General features: G+C 43.7%; 1 protein-coding gene across 2 annotated transcripts in view; it reads left to right on the top strand.

Moving 5' to 3' along the window:
• LOC306871966 (integrin alpha-X-like) overlaps positions 1 to 25,766 on the top strand; it is a 109,689-nt gene that overhangs the window by 40,929 nt on the left and 42,994 nt on the right. For both annotated transcript variants that reach the window (XM_079420258.1, XM_079420257.1), the window contains exons 11-19: positions 1,098 to 1,233; positions 3,059 to 3,207; positions 3,469 to 3,594; positions 3,790 to 3,996; positions 4,671 to 4,801; positions 16,309 to 16,469; positions 16,617 to 16,783; positions 16,983 to 17,111; positions 18,369 to 18,442. In XM_079420258.1, coding sequence (XP_079276384.1) covers positions 1,098 to 1,233; positions 3,059 to 3,207; positions 3,469 to 3,594; positions 3,790 to 3,996; positions 4,671 to 4,801; positions 16,309 to 16,469; positions 16,617 to 16,783; positions 16,983 to 17,111; positions 18,369 to 18,442 — 1,280 coding nt within the window. The remainder of the gene's footprint in view (positions 1 to 1,097; positions 1,234 to 3,058; positions 3,208 to 3,468; positions 3,595 to 3,789; positions 3,997 to 4,670; positions 4,802 to 16,308; positions 16,470 to 16,616; positions 16,784 to 16,982; positions 17,112 to 18,368; positions 18,443 to 25,766) is intronic.

The following is a 25,766-nucleotide window of genomic DNA, read 5'->3' as shown; positions in this document are numbered from 1 at the left end:
TTATCATGAGCGTCAGGTCCCCTCACAGCGGCCAGCCACTCAAATCAATTCAACCCCTTGCCACATGGGCCGAGACCTGGCAGGCTATCCCCGGAATGTCAAAATGGGTTTTGGGGATAATAAAATGAGGTTACTCACTTAAATTTGCTCAAAGACCCCCGAGCTTCAGCAGCGTGGTTTTGCTGAATAGTTTTGAATTTTTTTCTCCTGCGTCATATTCTTCATGCAATTTGTTTGAGCTGCACTACTGTACGGACATGAATTTACATTTCCTTCTGCCTGGGGTGTATTCATTTCACTTTAGTTCTTTTACATTTGTAAAAGAAGATATTTTTTATATTAAAAACAAACAAGCAAGCCCTGCCCAGATTTAAAAAGTAACTCAAAAGTAACGTAATGCATTACTTTCCATAAAAAGTAACTAAGTAACATAATTAGTTACTTTTTTAGGGAGTAATGCAATATTGTAATGCATTACTTTTAAAAGTAACTTTCCCCAACACTGATTATAACAATTAAAAAAATGTGTGTGTGTGTGTTTGTTCTCCATCATGGATGTGTTATGGTGTCACTCCTTCATTTCCTTCATTTTCTGTGTTCTAGATTTCAGCTCAATTGACAAATGGTGTTTGGGTGCGGTGTGTGTGAGCATGTGAGCATTTCTTTTAAAGTGTCACTTTTATCAATACCCCCTCCCACACTATTTCCTGTGTTGGGTCAAAACCCCCAGAACATCCTGAGTGTGATTTTTTTTTTTTTTTTTTTTAATAAACAACCAGTTTTTTTGTAGATATATTAAGTATGAGAAAAGTCATCAAGTCTAATGCCATTTAAATGAAAATTGTTTTAATTTAAGCAAATGTAATTTGTGGTTCTGAAATATCCCAAACACTGCATAAGGGCTAGACCACTCTGTATTCACTAATGACTATAAATAAAATACATTTTAATTCTCATAAAACTTGGACTATCTTGGAAACCATGTAAAAGCAGCTACTTTCACAAGCAGATTTGAGCATTTTCATGAGAGTTATTTCCTAGTTATAGCAATAACAAATTATAAATAAATAAAGTGTAATTTCTCTTTGTTACTGTAGGGTTCAAGGATGTTTGGAGTGGTTGGGGCATACTCCTGGTCAGGAGGAATACTGCAGGATCTCACTCATCAAATGCTCAATTCATCATTCATTAATGCCACAAATATGGAGGAGGACATTAAAGATTCCTATTTGGGTATGGTGCCATTCTTTATTTGATTTTTTTTTTAAATACTTCTTTCTTCCCTTTTTTAATCATTACTTATGGTGTACTACTGCACATACTTTCGAAACTGACATTCAAACAAACCCTAATGTTCATTGTTAACCTTTTGTGGGTAACATGGGCTGCACAGTAAAGCTAAGGACATGCATGATACTTCAACTTGTAGAAAAAAAACAAAGCAACTGCAGAAAATGTAAGAATGTAGTTGAAAGTTACAGTAGGAGAAAAGAGAAAGGAATGTAGTGAAAGTGTAAATATAAGTCAGATGACATTGTATCCACTGTGTATCAGAGTGTGCTAAGCACAAGTCAATATATTTGTGTATTACTGGAATTTACATTAACAATGGTGCTCTTTAATATGAAACTTCATAACAAAGGTTGTTCACTTAGCCACACATTTTAGTTTTAAATTTACCAAATTACTTTAAATAGTTCAGCATGGATTTTTGATTATATATTCATTCTAGTCATTACACGTCTTATTTCTGTTTAGTGGTCTCATTTTGGAGACTGTTTGTGGTAAGTCTTTTGTTTCTCAGCTAACAGCAGATGTTTCCATATCCTGAAATGCATTTGTGAGCAGTTATATATGTACTGCAGATATCACCACAGATATCACACGTGCTGCAACCAGTGCTATTCTGTTTCACAGCTTGACAAAACCAGATATCAGCATGTTGGTAGTTGATGTATCAATGTGTTCTATCTATGGTGTGACATGCAGAAAAAAAAAAAAAATCTAACATTGAAGATAAACCTCTCTCATGCTATTTGTAATTGTAAGAATGAAGATACATTTTTCTCATGTTATTTGTATGTTAAGTGTTTTTGTTTTTTCTACATGTCACACCATAGGACACAGTCCGATTTTTATTTAACTACCCATGTGTGGATCATAGGGCTGGGTGATATGGGGTGGGCGATTTAAATCTGTTTTTTTAAGATTTTTTTTTTTAACTAGTCAGCTTTAAAATGTACCTTCAACATGAGTAACTTTTTCTTTATTAACCCTCTAATTAAAGAAATTCTATTCCAAGTGCACCATACATGAAGTTGTCAACATGATGTAAATGTTAAAAGTTCAACTCTAATCTTCTTGCATGTTTTTCCTATTCCACTCCCTGCGTCACATTTTCGTCAACACAAAAGTGCATTCTGTGTGAATGGCGCCTAGCAATATGAGCGAGTCACAAGTGAGCGGTTAATCACATGCACCGACATGTGGTTGGATCGTTCTTTTCTCTTTACTGTTACCACTGGCATATTGTCAAAGTGTCTAATTCTAACGTTTGGTAATATTTCTATTCAAAATCGCGATTCCTCGATTTCTAAAAAATAAAATCGTGGCACATTAAATTCAAATTAATCGATAAAATCGGGAAAATCGCCCAGCCCTAGCGGATAATAATAGAATAATCTAACAAATCACAGAAAACAATTCTGATCTGCTAGATGTGACTATAAGACATGAAAACATTTAGATATAATAAACATAATCTAAATCTGCTAAATGCAACAATAAGATGTTAAAATGTTAGCATCATGATTTTCTGCAAATCTGATTTGAAACAATGTGCGTTGTGAAAAGTATTTTAGAAATATATATTTTTTGTAATGGCTGAAACCAAATAACACAGTCCCTGGGTCAGCAGTGCACTGTTGAACCCTGAATATATTGCAACATGCTACAAACACTAAAAAAAGAAAAAAAGAAAGTATTTTTTAATAATAGTTTTTTTGTTTTTGTTTTTAAATAAGTTGTAATGGTGAAGTAATTACACTGTGTGCTGCAGGTTACTCAGTTGCTGTGGCGCCAGTAAATGGTCATGTTGTGTACTTTGCGGGAGCACCAAGGCATAGACACACAGGGCTGGTGCTGGGGTTTACACAGAACAAACGGAACCACAGTTGGACCATCAGTCATAGGATATACGGATCACAGGTGTAAAGTTAATTATACACAATACATAATATACAGTATACACATTATACATAACATACATTAATTAGGGCTGACACAGTGTGTGTGTGTGTGTGTGTGTGTGTGTGTGTGTGTGTGAGACTCCTTCAGTACTTTTATTTATATATACCAACACATTTATGACAGTTCTCTCCCCCATCTTTAAAATCTTTCATACTTGCTTTCTTTCATCTTTTCTCTTTTTCATCAATTCTTTTTCCTAATTTGTTTGTCTCTTTGTAGCTGGGCTCATATTTTGGGGCAGAATTATGTGTGGTTGGCGTTTCTGAGTTGTTAGCAGTCGGAGCTCCGTTCTATCATGCTCATGGAGTGGGAGGAGAGGTCCGGATATGCTCACTAAACACTACAGTAAGATCAAAGCACAAACAATACAGATATATAAATACAGAAGTTGATCAATATCCACTAGTTACTGTGTGGCGCACATTACAAAAAAAACATAGCTAATGCAATTTTTTTTTACATGTGCTTTAGCAAATTTAACCTCATAATCAGAACTAATAACTTTTCATTTATTTAATATGATTACATAAAACTCCCCAGATCCAAGAACTCAACTGTTCAGCGATTTTGCGTGGGGTGATGGGGAATGAGTTTGGCCGGTTTGGTACTTCTCTGGCAGCCATACAGGACCTGAATGGAGATGGCTTTAAAGAGTTGGCAGTGGGGGCACCTCAAGAGGAGAAGGGCAAGGGTGCCATTTACATATTTTTGGGACAACCAGGTGGTATCAGAACAGAATACAGTCAGGTAAGAGATCATTTGTAGTTTTAAATAATTTGTAGTTATGCAACCCCTGCTGTAATAGCATCTTAAGGTGGGCAAGCTGTTTTGTTGCTATTCCAAAATGGTCTGCACACTCAAACCAGGTTGAATAAGATGGTCTACAAATCCATACATGTCCCCACTAACAACTGGTCAACTATCTAGACCAGAATTGACGAGATGTCTGTCTACTAGTTGTACATTGACAAACATTTAAAAAAAAAAAAAGATATTACAGGCGATACATATAAATACATTCTATGGGAATGGCCCCTTTGTGGACCACAGATGACAAATAGACCATATAAACCATGAAAAATAACAACTTAATCTTGTTTTATAAAGATTTCCTGGTTGCACATTTTTACATTACTTATATGTAGTGCGCTTAACTAAAAAATAACTGGGTAAATAAGGTATCTACATGGGTTAAGGTTAGGTTTAGGGTTAGGACCTAGTTATTACCCAGTTGCTGTAATTACTATAATAAGTGCATACAATATTCTGTACTTGCAGAACAGGACTGTAAAATAAAGTGCTATCAATTTTTTCAGCAGGGAAATCTAGATTTTATCTAGATCATCCAGCAATTATTGATGATTATGACCATATAGCAGAGCACACCTCTCTTTCACACCTTTTCTCTCATTCATATTTAGAGAGTGAGTGGAGCAGCTGTGGGAAGTGGGCTGCAGTATTTTGGAGTTGCTCTCCACTCTGCGGGAGATCTGACCTCAGACGCTCTTACTGATGTAGTGGTGGGCTCGAGAGGTGCAGTTACAGTACTAAGGCAAGTGTGTGTGTGTGTATGTGTGTTTACATGTTTCTGTGTATTTTTTAGATTATTCTTGCCAACTTAGTCAACAAAAGGCCATACTAACATGTATAGTGACTAGTCACAGTTTATTTTGGTTTTAAGTGATGTTCAGTGGTGGGTAAGTAGAGGATGCCATTATTAGTCATTCTGGCTGACTGAGGAAAAACCTCTTATCATTGACTTCCAAAACATGCATCAGACAGTCTGATTGGAGCTTGTGATATTGTCAAGCACCTCCCTCCCATTTCTGTCAACATCATGCATCAGACAGTGGGTGTTTCTGTGGGTGTCTCAATATGAAGGATGCTGGGAAGGCAGCCTTCATTTTGTGTACTTTATTTGGCATAGTTTGAAGGATGCATCCAGTGAAACATTTACATCCTACAATCACTCAAAATCTTTTGTACTCATTCCAATTCATGAAAAAGAATGTGCAGAAAGGGAGTCAATTGCTGTGTCCAAAATTACTCACTCATTCACTAATTCCTATATAGTGTATAACATTTGAGTGCATTATATCAGAAAGGAGTGAACGAAATGAAGTGAGCAGTTCAGACACTGACATATACTGTGTTTTGGAGAGCTGTCACACAAACTTTTTCATTGCATATGTATTGTTATACAACAGTTCTTTCTGCTCCTCAAATCTGATATCACACTCGTCATGTGATATCACTCTACGTATATCAGTATGGCTGTGACTAGGCTACTTGTGTGATATTGCATATTGTTCATTTCAATTATGACAACTCTCGTAAGATTTTAGCATGATAATGGTTATGACAATGTTAATGTCAATGTTTGGTCTTGGCGGATTAGATCTGCTACGCTGCTGCTTCTGAATTGCTGCTGCTGTTGGTTATTGCTCTAGTTGTAGATTATTTCTGCTGCTGCAAGCAAGTTGTAAGGAGGAGTCAGTGACGTTCAAATCAAATCAGACTTTGAAATCAAAGTTAGAGTTCAGGCTGAAGATCAGGGCTGGCGGCAAACACACAGGGAAAACGAATAACAAGGCAGGTTGAATCAGAATAGGCAGGCGGCAGAGAATCAGAGTCCAATAAACAGTTCAGGTCATACACAGGGAATCATACACGGAATAAACGCTCGGAAATGTTTGCATGGCAAGACAAGTTGAGTCAATGGAAAACACCTGTGAGTGTAATCAGCCACAGGTACGGGGTATGTGGGAAATGGAGTTTAATGACGGTTAATACTCAGGTGACGGCGCCCTCTGGTGGTGATTGGAGGGAGCCATAGAGGCTGAGTTCGTGACAGAGTCCCTCCCCTCCTGACGCGAGGAGGCAAACGGCGCCGGGGTCTTCCTCGAGGTCTTGGGGCAGGTCTGTCCGGGTGGTCTCTATGAAAATCAGGGTGTGAAAGTGAAGGGTATAGAATGTCATCAGCATTGATCCAGGACCGCTCCTCCGGACCGTATCCCTCCCAGTCCACGAGATACTGGAGGAACCTGCCCCGACGACGAGAGTCCAGGATTTCATGGACCTGGTATGCCTCCTGGCCGTCGATGATGAGGGGAGGAGCCCTCTGGTCACCAGCCTCGTCTAGGACCTCCTCTCCTCTCGGACCACCAGCGGGCTTGAGCAAAGAGACATGAAAAGTGAGTGAGATACGATAATGGGCAGGTAAGGCTAATCTAAAAAAAACTGTGGTGATTATTTTGAAAGGGCCCACGTATCTGGGATTGAGCTTCTTGCAGGGTAACCGGAGCCACATGTCACGGGTGGATAGCCAAACCCATTAACCTGGCTGGTAGTTGGGATTGGCTCTTCGATGACGATTGGCCTGTTCTCTGGTGCGACGAACTGCTCTTTGTAGATGGACATGAGCATTGTTCCACGTCTCCTCACTGCGTTGTAACCATGAGTTAACTGCAGGTAAGTCTGAGGGTTCGCCTGACCACGGAAACAATGAGGGTTAGAAGCCTAGGATGCATTGGAAGGAGGTGAGACCTGTAGATGGCTTGCTGAGTGAATTTTGAGCATACTCGGCCCATAGCAGATAGCGACTCCAGTCGGACTGATTTTTATAGCAGTATGAGCGAAGGAAACGGGTGAGTTCTTGGTTTAATCTTTCCACTTGTCCGTTGGCTTGAGGATGGTATCCGGAGGTGAGGCTGACATTAATGTTCAGTTGTTGACAGAAGGTGGACCAGACGCGGGAGGTGAACTGCGGACCCTGATCAGAAACCACATCCTCCGGTAGTCCGTAGAACCAAAATAATAATTGCAGAGAACTTCAGCAGTTTCTAGGGCAGTGGGGAGTTTGGGAAGTGGTATCAGCCTGCAGGCTTTGAAGAAACGATCAATTAGGATGGTAGTGTGGCCCTGAGAGGATGGTAAGTCAGTCACAAAGTCTATGGCGATGTGTGACCACGGCCGTTGTGGGATGGGTAATGGATGAAGTAGGCCAGCAGGTAATTGGATGTATTGCAGATTTGGATGTATTGCAGATGGTGCAGTTCTGGATGAACGTGATGGTGTCAGATCATAGAGAGGACCACCAGAACTTGTTGTTGAGGAGCTGTAGTGTAGCCGCAATACCTGGATGGCCGGAACTAGGATTGGAGTGGACTAGTTGAATTACTCTCTGTCTTAAGGCCTGCGGAACGTACGTGAGGTTAGGTGGAGTTTCAGCCGGTGGTGGATCAGTGACCTGGGCTTTGGTGATTTCGGTCATTATGTCCCACTGCACGGGTGCGAGAATAATGGTGGATGGAATAATGGGTTCCTGATCTGGGGATTGAAGGTCGGACTCATGGAATCGAGAGAGTATCCGCCTTGGTATTTTGAAAGCCAGGATGATAAGTAACATTGAAGTTGAATCTGGTGAAGAAGAGTGACCATCTAGCTTGTCGGTGGTTGAGTCTCTTGGCTGATTTCAGATATTCTAGGTTACGGTGGTCAGTGAGAACAGTGAATGGATGTTTTGCCCCCTCCAGCCAGTGACGCCACTCCTCAAATGCTGCCTTCATCGCGAGGAGTTTGCGGTTGCCCACGTCATAGTTCTGTGAATCTCTCTCTCAGTGAACGGAACACTGCTATAGCCGCCAAAGACCAGGTGAGACGTTGGGTTCCCTTCTTTATCATGGACGTCATGGGGGTAGCGATTGTACTGAAGTTACGGATGAACCGTCGATAGAAGTTAGCGCATCCTAAGAAGCGTTGTAGTTCCTTGAGAGTGGTAGGCTGAGGCCAGCGGACTACTGCTCGTACCTTCTGCTCATCCATGGCGACCCCTCCAGAACTGATCACATACCCAAGGAAGGAGATGGTCTCTTGATGGAACTTGCATTTCTCTGCTTTGGCGTACAGTTGGTGTTGAATGAGGCGTTGTAGGACTGCTCTGACGTGTTTGACATGTTCCATGTTGACAAGTTTCGGAGTAAATCAGGATGTCATCGATGTATACAATTACCCATTGGTTCAGCATGTCTCTGAAAACATCGTTAATGAATGCCTGAAACACTGAAGGACTATTGGACAGGCCGAATGGCATAACAAGATATTCATATTGCCCCGTTGTGGTGGAGAATGCCGTTTTCCACTCATCCCCCTCGCGAATGCAAATGAGATTGTAAGCATAGTGAAGGTCCAGTTTGGTGAAATATCTTGCTCGCCTGAGTTGTTCGAGAGCTGCGGGGACGAGTGGTAGAGGATAACGGAACTTGGTTGTGAGGTTGTTGAGAGATCGGTAGTCGATACAAGGACAAAGACCTCCATCTTTCTTCTTGACAAAGAAGAATCCTGCCGATGCGGGTGACGTGGAGGGACGGATGAAACCTTTGGCGAGCTCCTCCTGAATGTAGGATTTCATAGCCTCTGCCTCGGGTTGTGACAGCGGAAAGACCTGTTTTCTCTCTTCCTCGCCTCTTCTGACACAGATCAGAATCCGCCTTCTCAGTCCAACCCAGCCACAGCTAAATCTAAAGCTAAGAGCAAGCACACGACTCCATCTGCTCCTTCAGCCAATAAGCCTTACAACATCCCTCAAGATACTCAAGACCCTGTGCTTGCAGCCCTCCTCGACATTAAAGTTTAATAAAAAGTAAATAAAATATACGCCAGAGTGTCACTGCTAGAAAAGTCTTCTTCTTCGGCCACTTCTTCGGTTCCCCAGAATGACGTGTCCCCACGTCATACATTGGCTTCAGCGATTACGCATCACCAAGCTTAACCTCCTTCATTCCTCCGGCAGCCGAGATTCCGGTGAACTTAAGAAACAAGATTTTGGCAGGTAATATCAGTCTCGTTAAAATCCTGCTATGCTCTTCAGGAGTTATTGATAAAAGAATTGTTGACTGTGGGGACATTTCCGTTATTTTGAAAGAATGTGACCCTAGACTTTATAAAAGCCTGTCACTTGCAGAATTCAATGTCGCTTTCGGGGTTCACAGAGACATTATTTGCGAGGTTTTTACAAATAGGAGATCTGAGACACCTACCTCGCTAATTTCAGATTTGGCTATTATCTATGGTGGTTCTCTATTTTTTGAGTACCACAAATTCTTTTCTGCAAAAGCCGCTATGTACATCCAGCGTTTCAGTCTGAAAGTGGCTTGGTCCATAGTCAACATTTTACCGGTCGCAAATCAATTTCTTGCTCTGATTGTGGCTCCTTTTCTCATTCTGCAAACCTGTGCCTACGAACTGCCTATGAAAAATCTCAAGGGAAAGTTGATCTGCCTTTCAAACCAGAAGTTCTCTGCACGCTTTCAAAGCAAGCAAGAAATCTTAAAGGCTCTGGTTTTCCTGTATGTATCAATTTCAATGAGTCTGTGTGTCCTTACCTCAAGTGTAAATTTTTACATTGCTGTGCTATCTGTGGTGACAGTCACCCAAGAGCTGTTAGTCCTCGCAGGTTCAAAGCACCTCCAACTAGAGGTCTTCACGGGTCCAAAATTTCATACCCGAACCCGAAGAGACCCGTAAATGTGCTGCACAGAACTGACCCGGACCCGTATTTTATTTGAAAGTGGGACCCGAACCCGTGCAGACCCGAGAAATGCCTTTAATGTACTACCTGGACCCGACGTGGACCCGACCATTACTCGAAAGTTGGACCCGAACCCGGCTGGGAAGACAGACCCGATCGGCACATACTGCACAGCAAACTGCTATTAAGTCAATAAAATATTAGCGAAAAAAAAAAATCCCTTAACCGTTAGCCTTCTCCCTGACTGGAATGGCTACAATCCTCCTTGCCAATAAATTTCCATCCATGTTAGGTTGTTTCTCTCTCTTTTTGATGGAAAGAGCCTTCTTAATCCACTCATTATTCTAGCTTTAAAGAACTATTAAGGGTGTATTCACACCTGTCTTGTTTGGTTAGATTAAAACGAACTCTGGTTCGTTTCCCCCTTTGGTGCGGATCTTTTGGGCAGGTGTGAATACAGCAATTGCACTCTGGTCAAACAACCAAACCGAGACCCAGCTGAAGAGGTAGTCTCGGTTCGGTTCCAAACGAACCAAATATGGTGAAAAAGCACTGTGTGCCTAAGCAGAGTGCAACATGATTTTTACTATTTAATTAGGGTTGATGAAATGCCTATATATTAGTATGCAATAATAATAGCAGTGATTGTAATTATATGAACAATTTAAATTTCTAGGGGCCACAAATCACGTTGAGCAGGGGGTGGTGTTTTCGGGCGATCGTGCAGTTAGCTTACACGTGCGAAAGCCTGCAATCGCTTTCCTATGCGCGTTTTTTTTTTAGGTTTCACTTTCGCTTTCTTTATACCTGATCCGTGTTCTGCGCAGTGCTACTGTCAGTATGCCATGGTAGGCGCACATAAAAGCATGCTCTCTCCGTCGGAACCGTCTTGCAGCACTTCTTCGTCTTCGCAAAATCCTTGTTACAACATGGTATAGATGACATTGTCTCATCTGATGTTCATAGGTGTCTGCATATTGCGTTTGTAGCTGATAAAAGAAAATCAGTACAATAATAACAATTGCACTATGAAAAATCTCCATGATTAGCCTGTTTTCGAACTTCCTGCTTTTCCCTGCTTGAGAATTTCTGTCCAATGAATTGATGACCTTTTGGCACACGTGTGGTTTTGTTTACAATTACTGGTTCACTTGAAAAAAGGGCAGTGTGAAAGCGAACCGCACCAAACAAAAACAAAAACATTCTATTTGGTCCGGACCAAAGCAAGTGAACTAACGGACTTTCCTGGTGTGAATACACCCTAAGATTCTTTACTTGCTGTTACGGTCGGTGACGGATGACTAATGCAACTTCGCAGTTTTATTTTTTTTTTTTCATCTAACCTACAATAACTTTTTGTTGGTTGTAATAAAGACTCGGAGCAATTATTTTTTTGCAAAAAAACCCCAACAACAACAAAAAAAAAATGCACAGAACAAGAAGTGTTTTACTGCGTGCGTGTTCGATAACAGGTGCATCTCTTCAGTTTTGTTTCAGCTTTTTTTTTTCATGTCACTCATGAAGGAATCCATGATCACTGTCCGCTTGCAGGCTACTACATTAACTCCGCCCGCGCTCTGCTTCTGGCGGGTGCGGTATTCTCCGATCGACTCGGGAATTACACATAATGTTAAACAGACCCGGGACCTGAAGTAATAGATTGGGACCCGACCCGGACCCAGCTGACCATTTTAAAATATAGACCCGAACCTGTACGGTTCCCGGGTCCTTGGGTCTGGGGTCCTCCATGAAGACCTCTACCTCCAACCCAGTCTTCGAAAAGATGAATTAACATCCATCTACGCCTATCAACGTCCACGAGCTATCTAAGCATTTATCTCTACACCCTAACCCATGCTTCGTTAACTTTCTTATTACTGGACTTATACAAGGTTTTTTGGCAGGTTAAAGTTAAATTCCCCCAGGTGTTCAGGTATGCAAAAACCTGTTGTCCGCAATAAGAGAACCTGAGGTACTTGACTCTTTAATTCAAAAAGAACTGGACAAGGGCTATTTAATTGGTCCTTTCCAAACCTCCCTGTTTAACGCATACCATGTCAATCCCATAGGGGTAGCCACCAGAAAATACTCAGGGAAGAAAAGATTAATTATAGACTAATCTTCTCCCCATAATGGAAAAATTCCTAGCATTAATAGTTTAATCCCTGATGACGTGTTTTCTTTAGCTTATGCCTCAGTTGACCACACTTTTCAGTTCATTAAATCAGCGGGGATTGGTGCATGGATGGGCAAAGCCGACATCACTGGCGCTTTTAAAATCATGCCGCTTCACCCCTCCCAGTGGCATCTTTTTGGCATCAGGTGGAGGTCAAATTTGTAATTTTCTGTGCGACTAACTTTTGGCTGCCATAGTAGTCCAAAAATCTTTGATTCTCTCTCAGAAGCGCTATGCTGGAAAATAAACTTCCATTCATTCTTCATTTACTAGATTCTCCTTCCGATCGCTGTATCTCCACATTAAAAGCTCTCTTCTCAAACCACAATGTTCCTCTGTCAGAAGCGAAAACAATAGGTCCTTCAACCTCTATTGAATTTTTGGGCTTTTCACTCGATAGTCAAGCCATGAAAGCTTCTCTTCCCGAAGTTAAGCTTAACCGCATTCAGCAAATTATGTCATCTTTTCAAATAGCAGAAACCTTTTGCGTGATATTTTGTCTTTATTAGGGCATCTTAATTCCACTATGCGCAACATTCCCCATAGTCACGCATTCATTTCCAGATTATTGCAGCTGTCAAAATCAGCCACTAGCCTTCATGCAATTATTTATTTAGATGAAGGATGCCAGTCCGATCTACGCTTTTGGAACCACGTGCTTAACAACTGGAATGGTGTTTCTTTCTTTTATGATGAGTCGTTCGAGCAGCAGCAGTGTAGCAGATCTAGTCCACCAATACCAAACCTATGTACATTTTTCATTTACATTAATTAAATGTTTCACAAACTATTCCAAGAGTTGTCATGACTGAACTACAGTTGCAGTGCACAATCATCCAATTTGGCACATGGCTTACTTATAGCGGCCCATAGCAACAGCCACTAATAGCGCATCTAGCTATACATATCTATGGCTGAAACATCAGAGTTCTGTTCAGTGTGCATGCTCGCTGATGGAATTATACACTCTCATGAGTTCTCACATAATAAACAACAAAATGCAGATGTACGTATGATATAATAAGAGATTCATTTAACAGTGTAGACAACTTCATTAATTATATAGAGTTATATTGAAAATGCTTAAACTTGCGTTAGCCTGAAGTCAGTGATAATGTTATTTAATCATGTTCTTTACTCTCTTTCTGTATATAATTTACTCGATGTTTGAATAACCACGGAAATGAAAGCATTATAATTAGCAACTTACAATGTTTTCATTAAAATGTGTTCACGTTAATTACAAATTCAGTCATTTTAAAAATATTTTATGGTATACCACCCATATCTGGTAGGCACCTTGCCTAAAAAGACGGGTTTAGGATATGCTAGATTGCACTAACATTAGGATTCTTTTAGCTTTGCCCTGCCATTAATTTACCCTCTGCCTTCCAACTAATGTAAATCAATATATACGTAGTATAATATTAGTAAATATATCGCTAACACACTTTTCAAATAATGTCCTGCAAAATCACATCTACATCCTGTAACAGAGTAATAACCAGGTGGTCACCCTAAATATTAATAACAATAACAATCATAATGACTTTACATTGTAATTATACATACCTCCGCAGCAGCTTTGTGATTTCATCAATGGTATATTATTAATTTTTTGTATTCAAATTATAAATCATACATAGATTGTTCTCTAAAGGCTAATTGCCCAAAAAAATTAAAATGTTATCTATGTTTCAGTTCAATAATTTTAAGATTATTGTGAAGCTGTTTTGTGAAACTTCCCTCATTCGCTCCCACACTTTGAGAACACAGCTAGCGCCTTGTAACAAAGCCAACGAGACGTGAGGCGTACGAATCCATGTGCAAGCTTTAATTCCAGACGTGGTTGTAACAATTTATAGCCTCAAAAGGGAATTGTATATAAATAATTACAATTAATTATGATTAATTACAATTATTTATATCGGCTGACAGTAATAACGTCGCAGAATTAAATTGCCATCAGCTGATCTGTCCGTCCAGCGAACATTCAGTGTAAGTTTGTATCAACGCTAAGAAAGGATATTTCCTTGGCCACAAAAAATACTTTCCTATTAATGCATTAGAGCATGTAGCGAGGGTCAAAATCATAAAGAGACATTTAATATGCAAGGCAGAATCAGAAACTCGTGTAATTTGTGCACACAACGTTTATTAACTAAACACTAATGCAGACTAGTCTAACAAACAAACATACAATCACTCATACATGGGAAAGGGCTAATGAGAGTTGATGGATGAAACCATTAGGAAAACCAGAGAATGCAGTTATGGAGAAAGTCATTTAACCACCTGAGTAAAACCATCAGCACCATTTATAATGGGGTCTATAACTTATACTAAACCTCTGTTTCGTTTAGTTACATTTACTTGCACTGCCTTTGGTCGGGTCGAGTGTCCGGAATGCAGTCTCAGATGAAAGTCTTAATGGTATCAAAGTTTTGGACTCCCGATCACGTTCTTCTGGGTTGAAGAGTGATGAATTCCAAAGATGTTCAGAGGTAGAAATGTTCTTCCAAGTAGTGAGTGGAAAAAGAGCTAAGAAAGAGATCTGCTGAGGTCCAAGGATCTTGGTTGAATGAAAAGACAAGGCCGCAAGGCCTGGCACAAAACTTAAGTGTCCAGAAGAGTTTTAGTTCACATCCTCCTGGGATCTAACAGAACCACAGACTGCCGGGGCCTCACTTACGTGAGAGCTTTATCTGCTATAGAGGTCACACCTCTTGGAGTCAAAGGGCCTATGGTGACTTGAACTTTTGGAGGGAAAGTTTACATCTCTTTGTCTCCATGCATGGTAATTTGCATATGAACCGGATTGGACGTTGATATACAAACTATTAAAGATTCTTAGAACACTTATATGTTGCATGGGTATCGACATATAGTATACACTCTCAATTAGATCACCCAAAGACGAACTGATAGAGACCAAACATGATATACATGAGGTAATATTAACTAGTGTTCTATCATAATCATGCATAAAAGAGGATACAATACGCAAAAACATATACAAGAACTGTAATAATATACACAGTGACCTGAAGATATGTGTGTTCATTCAAAGAAAGGTTTTTCTATGAATTAATTAGAGAAGAGGCCATGTCTCTTTCTTAAGGGGAAAAGAAGTGAGTTCCCGCATTCTTTTGAGCAATAAAGCAAGTGTTATCGGATGGGTTGCCATGGAACCAGAGGCCTGTTCTATCTTCTTAGGTGTTAGATGCATTTCGGGGGGAAGGGTCCACAGACCCTCATAGTTGGCCTTTTGGTTAGGTGAGGGGGCATAAGAGATTATTTCTTAAATATAAAAAATTGTTGTGTGTCTGATTGGTCCAAATGTTACATGGTCAAAAATACAGGCAGGTTCAAAACATCGGCAAACAAGTATAACACAGACAAGACGAAGAGTAATCCTAGGACAAGCGTGGGTCTTTGATCGGCAAACAATATCCAGCGGGCTTGAGAAGAGGGGTAATCCAATAACGTCAGCAATAATCCGAGGTACAATCAGTGTCCGAACGGTGAGGCAAGGGTTAATCCAAGATACACTGGCAGGAATAAGGAAACAGGAAACAAGGAAACACAGAATGACAAGACTAACTAGGGCTGTACACTAGACTCAGTAAAGCAGCTATCACTAGGTGAGTGATAAACTCAGAACAGTACATGAGACTAAACAGAAACACAGAATGGCTCGGTAAGGCACCTAACACTAGGGGAGTGCTATACGCAGAACAATACTCGGCGATCTGTGAAAGGAAGTCCATGGTTTATGTAGGGTGTGTGATTGTGCTATAGTTCTCAGGTGTGAGCGTGTGATTGAGACAGCTGTGTGTACTTAGTGCAATGAATGATGGGAAATGCAGTCCAGGGTAATATGTAACAGTCTGTGTGGTGTGAGAGTCAATATGATGGAAGAGCGACCTCTGATGGTGAGTGGACTTGAGATCACTAACCGGATTTAATGACACGCCTTAATTGCCGGTCATTAACATATGAAATGTCTTTACACCTGACAGCCTTTAGCACTCACAACCAGCAGTGTTTCAGTTGTGTATGTCCATGAAACTTCATGGATTCTTATAAATGTCTGTATACGCCAAGTATCTGTTTGTTTGTTTGTGGAAATGTGTCATTTGTGCAATTCTGTATAACTTGGCTCAGGTATTTTACATCCAGCAAACCTGAAATAACACTGCAGTTTACCATGACCAGATATTAACAGATTTTACCCTTTTCATGCAGTGAGTGCTGTGAATAGATCCTCACCTCTACTCTTCCTTGCTCCACACAATAAATCAAATAGTACGAATTTATAAATGAATCTAATTTTTCTATTACATTTTAACAGGTCTCAGCCTGTCATGTGTTTGCCTATAAATGTTACTGTTGACCCACCAATCATCAGTCAGAAATTCTTTCATTGCTCTGCCCCGATTGATCGCAACACCCCTGTTGCCACAGTTACAATCTGTGTCACTGTAAAAGAGATTGTCAAGGGTGATATACAAGGTAAGTTATTCAGAGAAAGAGAAAAAATATTGAACTTCATGAATAATCTTTGTTGTTCCACAAAGCATAACACTGTTCTGCATGTACTGTATACAGTGCCTATACATTTTTGACAGTATATATATACTGTACATATCATTGGTTCAGGTCCCTTTGGTTCTGTGGTGTCAATGGCTCTGGAGCTGGAGCTAGACCCTTGGGTCAGAGCTCCTCGGCTGTTATTTGGTCCCAAATCAGCCTCATTTCTCTGGACCCTCAATGGCAAGCTGAGCAGCATTTCTCCTGTCTGCACTACTCTGTATATCAGCATCCCGGTCAGTGTGAAACAGACAAAATATAATTGTATGTCATAAAATAATTCATCAAAAGATATGAAAAAAATCGTATTAGTAAGGGCTTTTTAATGTAAAATATAAAAAAATGTACAGAAATGTAATACATACAGAACAGTGTGTTATGCATTATGGGAAAACTATATTTCCTTTTTGTGTATATGTTGTGTGTTCACTACAGGAGTGTATTTCAGACTACCATGAAGTCCCTCTCTCTGGGAAAATGAAAGTAACAACAGAAGTTATTCCAGGAACAGAAGGTCTGAGGCCAGTGCTGAGCCCTGACTGCTGGCCTGCATTTACAGAGATGGTGTGTGGAATATTATAATTTTATTCTCTTAACCATAGATGTCTCAAAATCTCATTCCAGAACTTTTGATGAGTGACTACACTGTTGTAGTAACTTTAGAACTATTGTTCTAATTTTAGCTTTTAGGGAATCATTCTTAAGATTCGATATTTATATGTTTAATTGATATTAATCAAAATGTCCAACTTATACCTTATTAATGATACCTCATTAACGACTTGTCCAGCAAGCATTAAACCAGTATGCGATTATTCACAATTCAGATTATTTCTGTGGCCACAGTACTACTGAATTGATTAGGTAATGTTGATATTAGGTAATTTTAGCATAGGTAAAATTAGCATAGGTAACGCGATCTTTGGCAAATAGTTACAGACAAGAGATTTCTTAATAGAATCAAAGTTTATTTCACTACTCTTCCACAATACTAAGCTAAATAACACAAAACAGAATACGTAAACACACACACACAAATTGCAGGCAATTAATTGTTTTGATCTGAAGAGAGTTTTAGGTTCTAATGCTGGTTTTCAAGAATGCTCTAACTTCAACCTGAGGCAAGCAAGGAACTTTACATCTGGACATCTTCTTAGCTCGGACGTGTGTCGTAAACACATCATTGAATTACTGCATTACAGGATCAGGAGTTATCAAGACTGGTCTGTGCTGGATCCTTTCCAGATGACAAGGTCTTTGCCCTGTTGCTGGTTGAATTATGTTTAAGTGGTAAGAAAGCCACAGTAAAGCAGTCACGAACATTGAAGGTTCTGTTCTTTAAAGACATCCAGATGTTCCTCTCAGATATCTCCTGTTTCTCCTGAGATAAGGAGATTTAGGGCAGGAAATCGGCCAGCCAGTCAAATGCTGGGAGTGGGAGCTTTGATCCCTGCTCAGGAATGTCCCAAATTATCTGTGTGTCCTGGTCTACCAAGCTCTACACTGTTTTTAATTTTGTAATTTCATCTGAATATCAACGTTTGTGATTTTAATCAGTCAAATAAATTTTAATGTTAATTGAGTTTTTTTTTCTTCTTTCTGTAGAAAATAGTGATGTATGACATTGTAGTATGTTGAATATCAAAGTTTATCAAAGCATCTTACCCCTCATTTAATATTTTACATTTTGTGCTATAACAAATAAAATAACAAACGTTTCTATTTATTTCATTTAATAACACATTGGCTGATGCATCATCATTATCTTACCCCAATGGTATACTGTGTTACCTTATTAAGGAACATGTTTGTGTTTTTCAGGTGGTCCTGGAAAAAGTGTGCGGGGAAGATCATGTGTGTACATCGGATTTAAATGTGTCTCTATCTTTTATGAGGTTAGTGTACAATTACAGGTAACTGTCACGAATCTGGTCCATGCTCTTCCGGACAATCACCACCAGATGTCACTCACTCACCACATTGACTCTCACACCACACTTCTCTGGACTGCAATACCCACAATCCATTGCACTGACGACACGCAGCTGATTACACTGATCACACAGCTGAATTCACTGATCACCCCATCACACACACTATTTAACCTGGGACTTGCTCTAGCTCAGGGCCGAGTATTGTTAGCGTATATCACTCATCTAGAGATAGCAACTTTACAGAGCCATATAGCCATTGTCTTAGCCTTAGTCTTGCCTTGTTTTCCTGCCGTGTCTGACCCTGCCCGTGTTTCCTGGATTTACCCTTTGCCTTGCCGTTTGGACTCTGTTCGCTCCCCGTTTGGATTATTGCTCTCGACTCTGGATTATCTCTCTGCCTTGCCCCTTTGGATTCTGTTCGCTGATCGTTGACCCACGCTTGCTCCACGGACTGCTTTGTCTTGCCCTTGCCATACCTGTTTGCCACTGTCTGACCCTGCCTGCTTTCTGACCATGTTTAGTAATAAAGCTTTGCACATGGATCCGCACGTCTCACGTCTCGTCAGCCCCGTAACAGAATACTCGGCCACACAAGGATCCAGCGGCTTTTCAAGAGGACATTGGCCAGGTATGGACTGTGCACGACTGTTATTAACCCTCGAGCAGGGCTCGCGACCGCTCGAGGATTATATTCAGGAGTATTTAGACCTCGCCTATTTTTCTGATCTGCCGGACTACGCACTCATAGACTTTTTCTGTGAGGGCATTAATCAGCCGCTCAAGGCTCAGTTAATCCGCGAGGGTCCCCGTTCATCTCTTAGTCAGTTCATGGATTATGCTTTGAGGTGTGTGGGCTCTCCGTTCACTGTGGGTGTCGCGGAGGAACGCGGCACCGCACTCACTCACAAAATGGCGGCAGCAACAGCACCCCTTCACGTCATCGCTGTCAAGCCAGAGTCTGCTCACGTCGTCGCTGTCAAGCCAGAGTCTGCTCACGTCGTCGCTGTCAAGCCAGAGTCTGCTCACGTCGTGCCTGCCAAGCCAGAGTCTGCTCACGTCGTCGCTGTCAAGCCAGAGTCTGCTCACGTCGTCGCTGTCAAGCCAGAGTCTGCTCACGTCGTCGCTGTCAAGCCAGAGTCTGCTCACGTCGTCGCTGTCAAGCCAGAGTCTGCTCACGTCGTCGCTGTCAAGCCAGAGTCTGCTCACGTCGTCGCTGTCAAGCCAGAGTCTGCTCACGTCGTCGCTGTCAAGCCAGAGTCTGCTCACGTCGTCGCTGTCAAGCCAGAGTCTGCTCACGTCGTCGCTGTCAAGCCAGAGTCTGCTCACGTCGTCGCTGTCAAGCCAGAGTCTGCTCACGTCGTCGCTGTCAAGCCAGAGTCTGCTCACGTCGTCGCTGTCAAGCCAGAGTCTGCTCACGTCGTCGCTGTCAAGCCAGAGTCTGCTCACGTCGTCGCTGTCAAGCCAGAGTCTGCTCACGTCTCCGCTGTCAAGCCAGAGTCTGCTCACGTCGTCGCTGTCAAGCCAGAGTCTGCTCACGTCGTCACTGTCAAGCCAGAGTCTGCTCACGTCTCCGCTGTCAAGCCAGAGTCACACCACATCACAGTGCTCCAGCCAGAGTCTGTCACACCCAAGGATTTAAGGTCAGTCCTTCAAGTTCCCTGTCTGATATCCAGTGTGATGGACCCACCACTGATGTCAGTGCGAGTAGCTGGCATTCCCAGGGCCTCAACCCTGTCTGTTACAGAGACTGTTCCCCTGACCTCAGTACTTCCCGTTATGGCGGTTGCCATTTTGAGTGTGTGGGCTGCACACTGTGCTCCTGAGGCCTCTCCTGTCCACGAGTCTGCTCCTGAGGCCTCTTCAGTCCACGAGTCTGCCCCAGAACTTCCAGAGGAGGCGGCGTCCACTGCAGAACCACCAGAGGTGGCAGCTTCCGCTGCAGAACCTCCCGAGGTGGTGGCGCCCACTCATGAACTCACTGTTTGCCCTGTCACGGCCACGGAGGCCGTCCCTGAACTCGCTGTTTGCCCTGTCACGGCCACGGAGGCCGTTCCTGTACTCCCTGTCTGCCCCGTCACGGCCATGGAGGCCGTTCCTGAACTCACTGTCTGCCCTGTCATGGCCACGGAGGCCGTTCCTGACGTCACTGTCTACCCTGTCATGGCCACGGAGGCTGTTCCTGAACTCACGGTCTGCCTTGTCACGGCCACGGAGGCCGTTCCTGACCTCATGGTCTGCCCTGTCACGGCCATGGAGGCCGTTCCTGAACTCACTGTCTGCCCTGTCACGGCCATGGAGACCGTTTCTGAACTCACTGTCTGCCCTGTCACGGTCATGAAGGCCGCCCCTGAACTCACTGTCTGTCCTGTCACGGCCAAAGAGGCCGTCTGTGAGCTCACGCCCTGTTCTGTCACGGCCAAAGAGGCCGTCTGTGAGCTCTCGCCCTGTCCTGTCACGGCTAAAGAGGCCGTCTGTGAGCTCTCGCCCTGTCCTGTCAGGGCTAAAGAGGCCGTCTGTGAGCTCTCGCCCTGTCCTGTCACGGCTAAAGAGGCCGTCTGTGAGCTCTCGCCCTGTCCTGTCACGGCTAAAGATGCCGTCTGTGAGCTCACGCCTTGTCCTGTCACGGCTAAAAACGCAGTCTATGAATCCTCGTCCTGCCCTGCCACGCCCCCTGAGATCATGAATGCTCTCCCTGTATTATCTGTCTCTGCTCTCCCGGTGTTGTCTGTCTCCGTTTCCCCCAGATCTCAGACTCTGCCATGGTTTCCTGCCCAGTCTGCTTCCTGGCGAGTGTCTTCTGCTCAGGTCTGGTGGTCCTCTGCCCCGCCATGGTGGTCTTCTGCTCGGGTCTGGTGGTCGTCTGCTCCGCCGTGGTGGTCTTCTACTCCGGTCTGGTGGGCTCCTGGTCCATCTACTCCGCCCTGGTGGGCTCTTGCTCGGGTCTGGTGGTCGTCTGCCCCGCCATGGTGGTCTTCTGCTCGGGTCTGGTGGTCGTCTGCTCCGCCGTGGGGGTCTTCTGCTCGGGTCTGGTGGTCGTCTGCTCCGCCGTGGTGGTCTTCTACTCCGGTCTGGTGGTCATCTACTCCGCCCTGGTGGGCTCCTGGTCCGTCTGCTCCGCCCTGGTGGGCTCTTGCTCTGTCCTGGTCTCCGGTTCCGCCGGGGTGTCCTGCTCTGCCGGTTCTGCCTCAGTCCCCGGTCTTCCCACTTCCTCACGGACCTGGCCCTCCGTCCCTCCCCCTGTTCCGCCTCCGCTCCACCGCCCTCCTGGATTATTTGGAAGCGTCTGGAAGCCGCTCCTTGGGGGGGGGCTATGTCACGAATCTGGTCCATGCTCTTCCGGACAATCACCACCAGATGTCACTCACTCACCACATTGACTCTCACACCACACTTCTCTGGACTGCAATACCCACAATCCATTGCACTGACGACACGCAGCTGATTACACTGATCACACAGCTGAATTCACTGATCACCCCATCACACACACTATTTAACCTGGGACTTGCTCTAGCTCAGGGCCGAGTATTGTTAGCGTATATCACTCATCTAGAGATAGCAACTTTACAGAGCCATATAGCCATTGTCTTAGCCTTAGTCTTGCCTTGTTTTCCTGCCGTGTCTGACCCTGCCCGTGTTTCCTGGATTTACCCTTTGCCTTGCCGTTTGGACTCTGTTCGCTCCCCGTTTGGATTATTGCTCTCGACTCTGGATTATCTCTCTGCCTTGCCCCTTTGGATTCTGTTCGCTGATCGTTGACCCACGCTTGCTCCACGGACTGCTTTGTCTTGCCCTTGCCATACCTGTTTGCCACTGTCTGACCCTGCCTGCTTTCTGACCATGTTTAGTAATAAAGCTTTGCACATGGATCCGCACGTCTCACGTCTCGTCAGCCCCGTAACAGTAACACTTTATTTCGATAGTCCACTTTAGACATTGTACTAACATTAAGTAACTTTGCAACCACATGTCAACTAGCATTAGAGTATTTGTAAACTGTCTGCTTAATATCCTCTAATACTTTATTTTGATGGATCTACAACATACAGCATACTGAGTATGAGAACCTTTGCAAGTATATGTCAACTTATTCTACTAACCCTACACCTACTCTACTGAGAAATAATTTACATGTAGTTGACATGTAGTTACAAAGTTACTTATAGTTAGTACAATGTCTAAAGTGGACTATAAAAATAAAGTGTAACCCAATTAGATTTCATATTTGTTATAGATGCCTTCAAGAGACCAATATACAAATATGGACATATGTATGGGCACATATGGCCAATACCAATAAAATGCCAATAATTGGCCAATACAAATCATTATTTACATGTTATGTGTGATAAATACAATGTTCAGTATTGTATGTCTATACTTTGCCAAACATATGGAAGTAAAAAAAAATTTAAATACAGTATTCACAATATTTTATTTTTTATTTTTATTTAACCTTTAACCAGGAAGTCTCATTGAGATTTAAAATCTCTTTTACAAGAGAGACCTGGCTAAGGTAGCAGCCATACAGTAAGACAATTATAAAATACAAAAAATACAATAAAGTTATTAACAATATTAAATTATAGCAATAAAGCTACAATCTGGCATATTACATGCAAATGAAGTTAAGGCATCAAAACAATATTTACTGGCAGTAGGCCATTCCTCCACCTCCAAAAAAACAAAAACAATATGGTATATGTGTAATTTTTTTTTAATTGATATGTTTACATCATCTGAAAGCTGAATAACTAGGCATTCCATTGATTTATGCATTCCCTATCAGTCGGTCACTCCGTGTCACGTCAGTGACAGAATAATAAGAGTGACCAATCCACTACGAGTGTATCTAAACGAGCCAATGCACATTGGCATGCGATTATTGCATCCAGCTGCCGCTGATCAGAGCGTGAGTATAAGTAGGCAGCAGGTGCAGCGCATATTCAGCTTCTCGCTTCGGAGCCAAGCGGTTCATCGTTCTGCTCCTGACAAAGCCTTTCGAGTCAAGCACACTCTCCGGAGGTCTCTTGTGCTGGTGTCACAGCGCTTCAGCAGCGGTGGTTCCTTCCTTTCAAGTGGATTGCACACATCGGATTGCACTACCCCCTGATTGTGTTGCAAGCGGCCATAGATCTGCCTAGATCTAGGGCTCCACCTGGCGGCAGCCGGGGTAGCGCTGCTTCTGACAATAGCCGGACTGGTCTTACCAGTCTTGATTCACACTCACCCTCCTCTCTCGCCTGTGAGCAGCTGTGGGTGGTTCGAGTGAACAGTCAATCGTACTACTCAGCCAGAACGCAGGTTGGTGTTGCACACACGCTGACCCCGCTTTGGACCCGCAAGGAGACGCCCGAGCAGGGTCCCTGCATTCCCCCTCGCTGCCCCACTGCGAGTACGTCGGTGGATCCGCTGGTGCCACTTGTACGGTTTCTGGGAGCCTGGCTAGCGCTTCCCAGTCTGTCTCGTTGGATCCGTCAGACCATCAGACTCGGCTATGCGATTCAGTTCACCCGGCGTCCTCCCAAGTTCAGAAAGAACTTAGGAGAAAGGCGGTGGGTTGAGACCAATCTTGGATATACGCGTCTTGAACCGGGCCCTTCACAAGCTTACTTTCAAGATGCTCACGCAGAAACGCATCTTCGGGTGCATCCGTCCCCGAGATTGATTTGCAGCGATCGACCTGAAGGACACATACTTCCATGTGTCGATCCTTCCACATCACAGGCCATTCCTGCGGTTTGCGTTCGAAAGACGGGCATATCAGCACAAGGTCCTGCCCTTCAGGCTGTCCGTGTCGCCCCGTGTCTTCACGAAAGTTGTGGAGGCAGCCCTTGTTCCCATGAGAGAACAGGGCATTTTCATTCTCAACTACCTCGACGACTGGCTCATACTGTCTCAGTCTCAGGACCAGTTGTGCGAACACATGGACTTGGGGCTCTCACACCTCAGCCAGTTGGGCCTTCGGGTCAACTGAGAAAAGAGCAAACTCTCCCCGACGCTCCTCTTTTCTCGTTATGGAGTTGGATTCGGTCAATCAGACAGCACGCCTCACGCAGGAACGTGCTCAGTCAGTGTTGAACTGCTTGAATGCCTTCAAGAACAGGACAGCGGTCCCACTGAAACAATTTCAGAGGCTCCTGGGGCATATGGCAGCTGCAGCGGCAGTCACGCCTCTGGAGCTGCTTTATATGAGACCGCTTCAACACTGGCTCCGTGGCTGAGTCCCAAGGTGGAAACGCGGCACTCACCGGGTCCAAGTCACACCGGCGTGCCGCCGAACCCTCACCCTATGGTCAGACCTCTTGTTTCTTCGGGCGGGGGTGCCCCTGGAACAGGTCTCCAGGCATGCTGTGGTTTACACGGATGCCTCCACCACCGGCTGGGGCGCCATGTTCGACGGGCTTGCAGTGTCGGGGGTTTGGACAGGCCCTCAACTGCGCTGGCACATCAATTGCCTAGAGTTGCTAGCAGTACGCCTGGCCTTGATCCTTCTCAGGAGGTGCTTACGAGGCAAGCACGTACTGGTCCGCACAGACAACACTGCGACCGTTGCGTACATCAACCGACAAGGTGGTCTACGCTCCCGTCTCATGTCGCAACTCGGCACGGACGCACTGGCACACAGCTGGCCGCGGGGCCTTCGCAAGCATGCGTTCCCCCCGTGAGCCTTCTCGCACAGACACTGTGCAAGATCAGGGAGGACGAAGAGCAGGTCCTGCTCGTGGCACTGTACTGGTCCACTCGGACTTGGTTCCCAGAACTTATGCTCCTCGTGACAGCCCCTCCTTGGCAGATTCCTCTGAGGAAGGATCTACTGACTCCTTATGGAGATGGGGCACCTTATGGCACCCGCATCCAGACCTCTGGAAACTTCATGTCTGGTCCCTGGACGGGACGCGGAGGTTCTAGGTGACCTACCCTAGTTGACACCATCACTTCGGCGAGAGCGCCGTCTGCGAGACATGCTTACGCTTTGAAGTGGAACCTGTTCATCGAGTGGTGTTCTTCTCACCAAGAAGACCCCCGGAAGTGCCCAATCAGAGTCGTACTGTCCTTTTTGCAGCAGGGGTTGGAGCGAAGGCTGTCTCCCTCCACCCTTAAAGTCTATGTGGCTACGATTGCTGCCAACCACGACCCCGTGGAAGGGAAGTCGGTGGGTAAGCATGACTTGGTCATCAGGTTCTTTAGGTGGGCAAGAAGGTTAAATCCTCCACGGCCCCCCTCTATACCCTCTTGGGACCTGTCTCTAGTGCTCAGAGCACTACATCACTACACCATTTGA

Source organism: Barbus barbus (assembly GCF_936440315.1).
Source record: "Barbus barbus genome assembly, chromosome: 6".
In the NCBI taxonomy this organism is placed as follows: Eukaryota; Metazoa; Chordata; class Actinopteri; order Cypriniformes; family Cyprinidae; genus Barbus; species Barbus barbus.
This window is presented reverse-complemented; position numbering and strand designations above follow the sequence as displayed.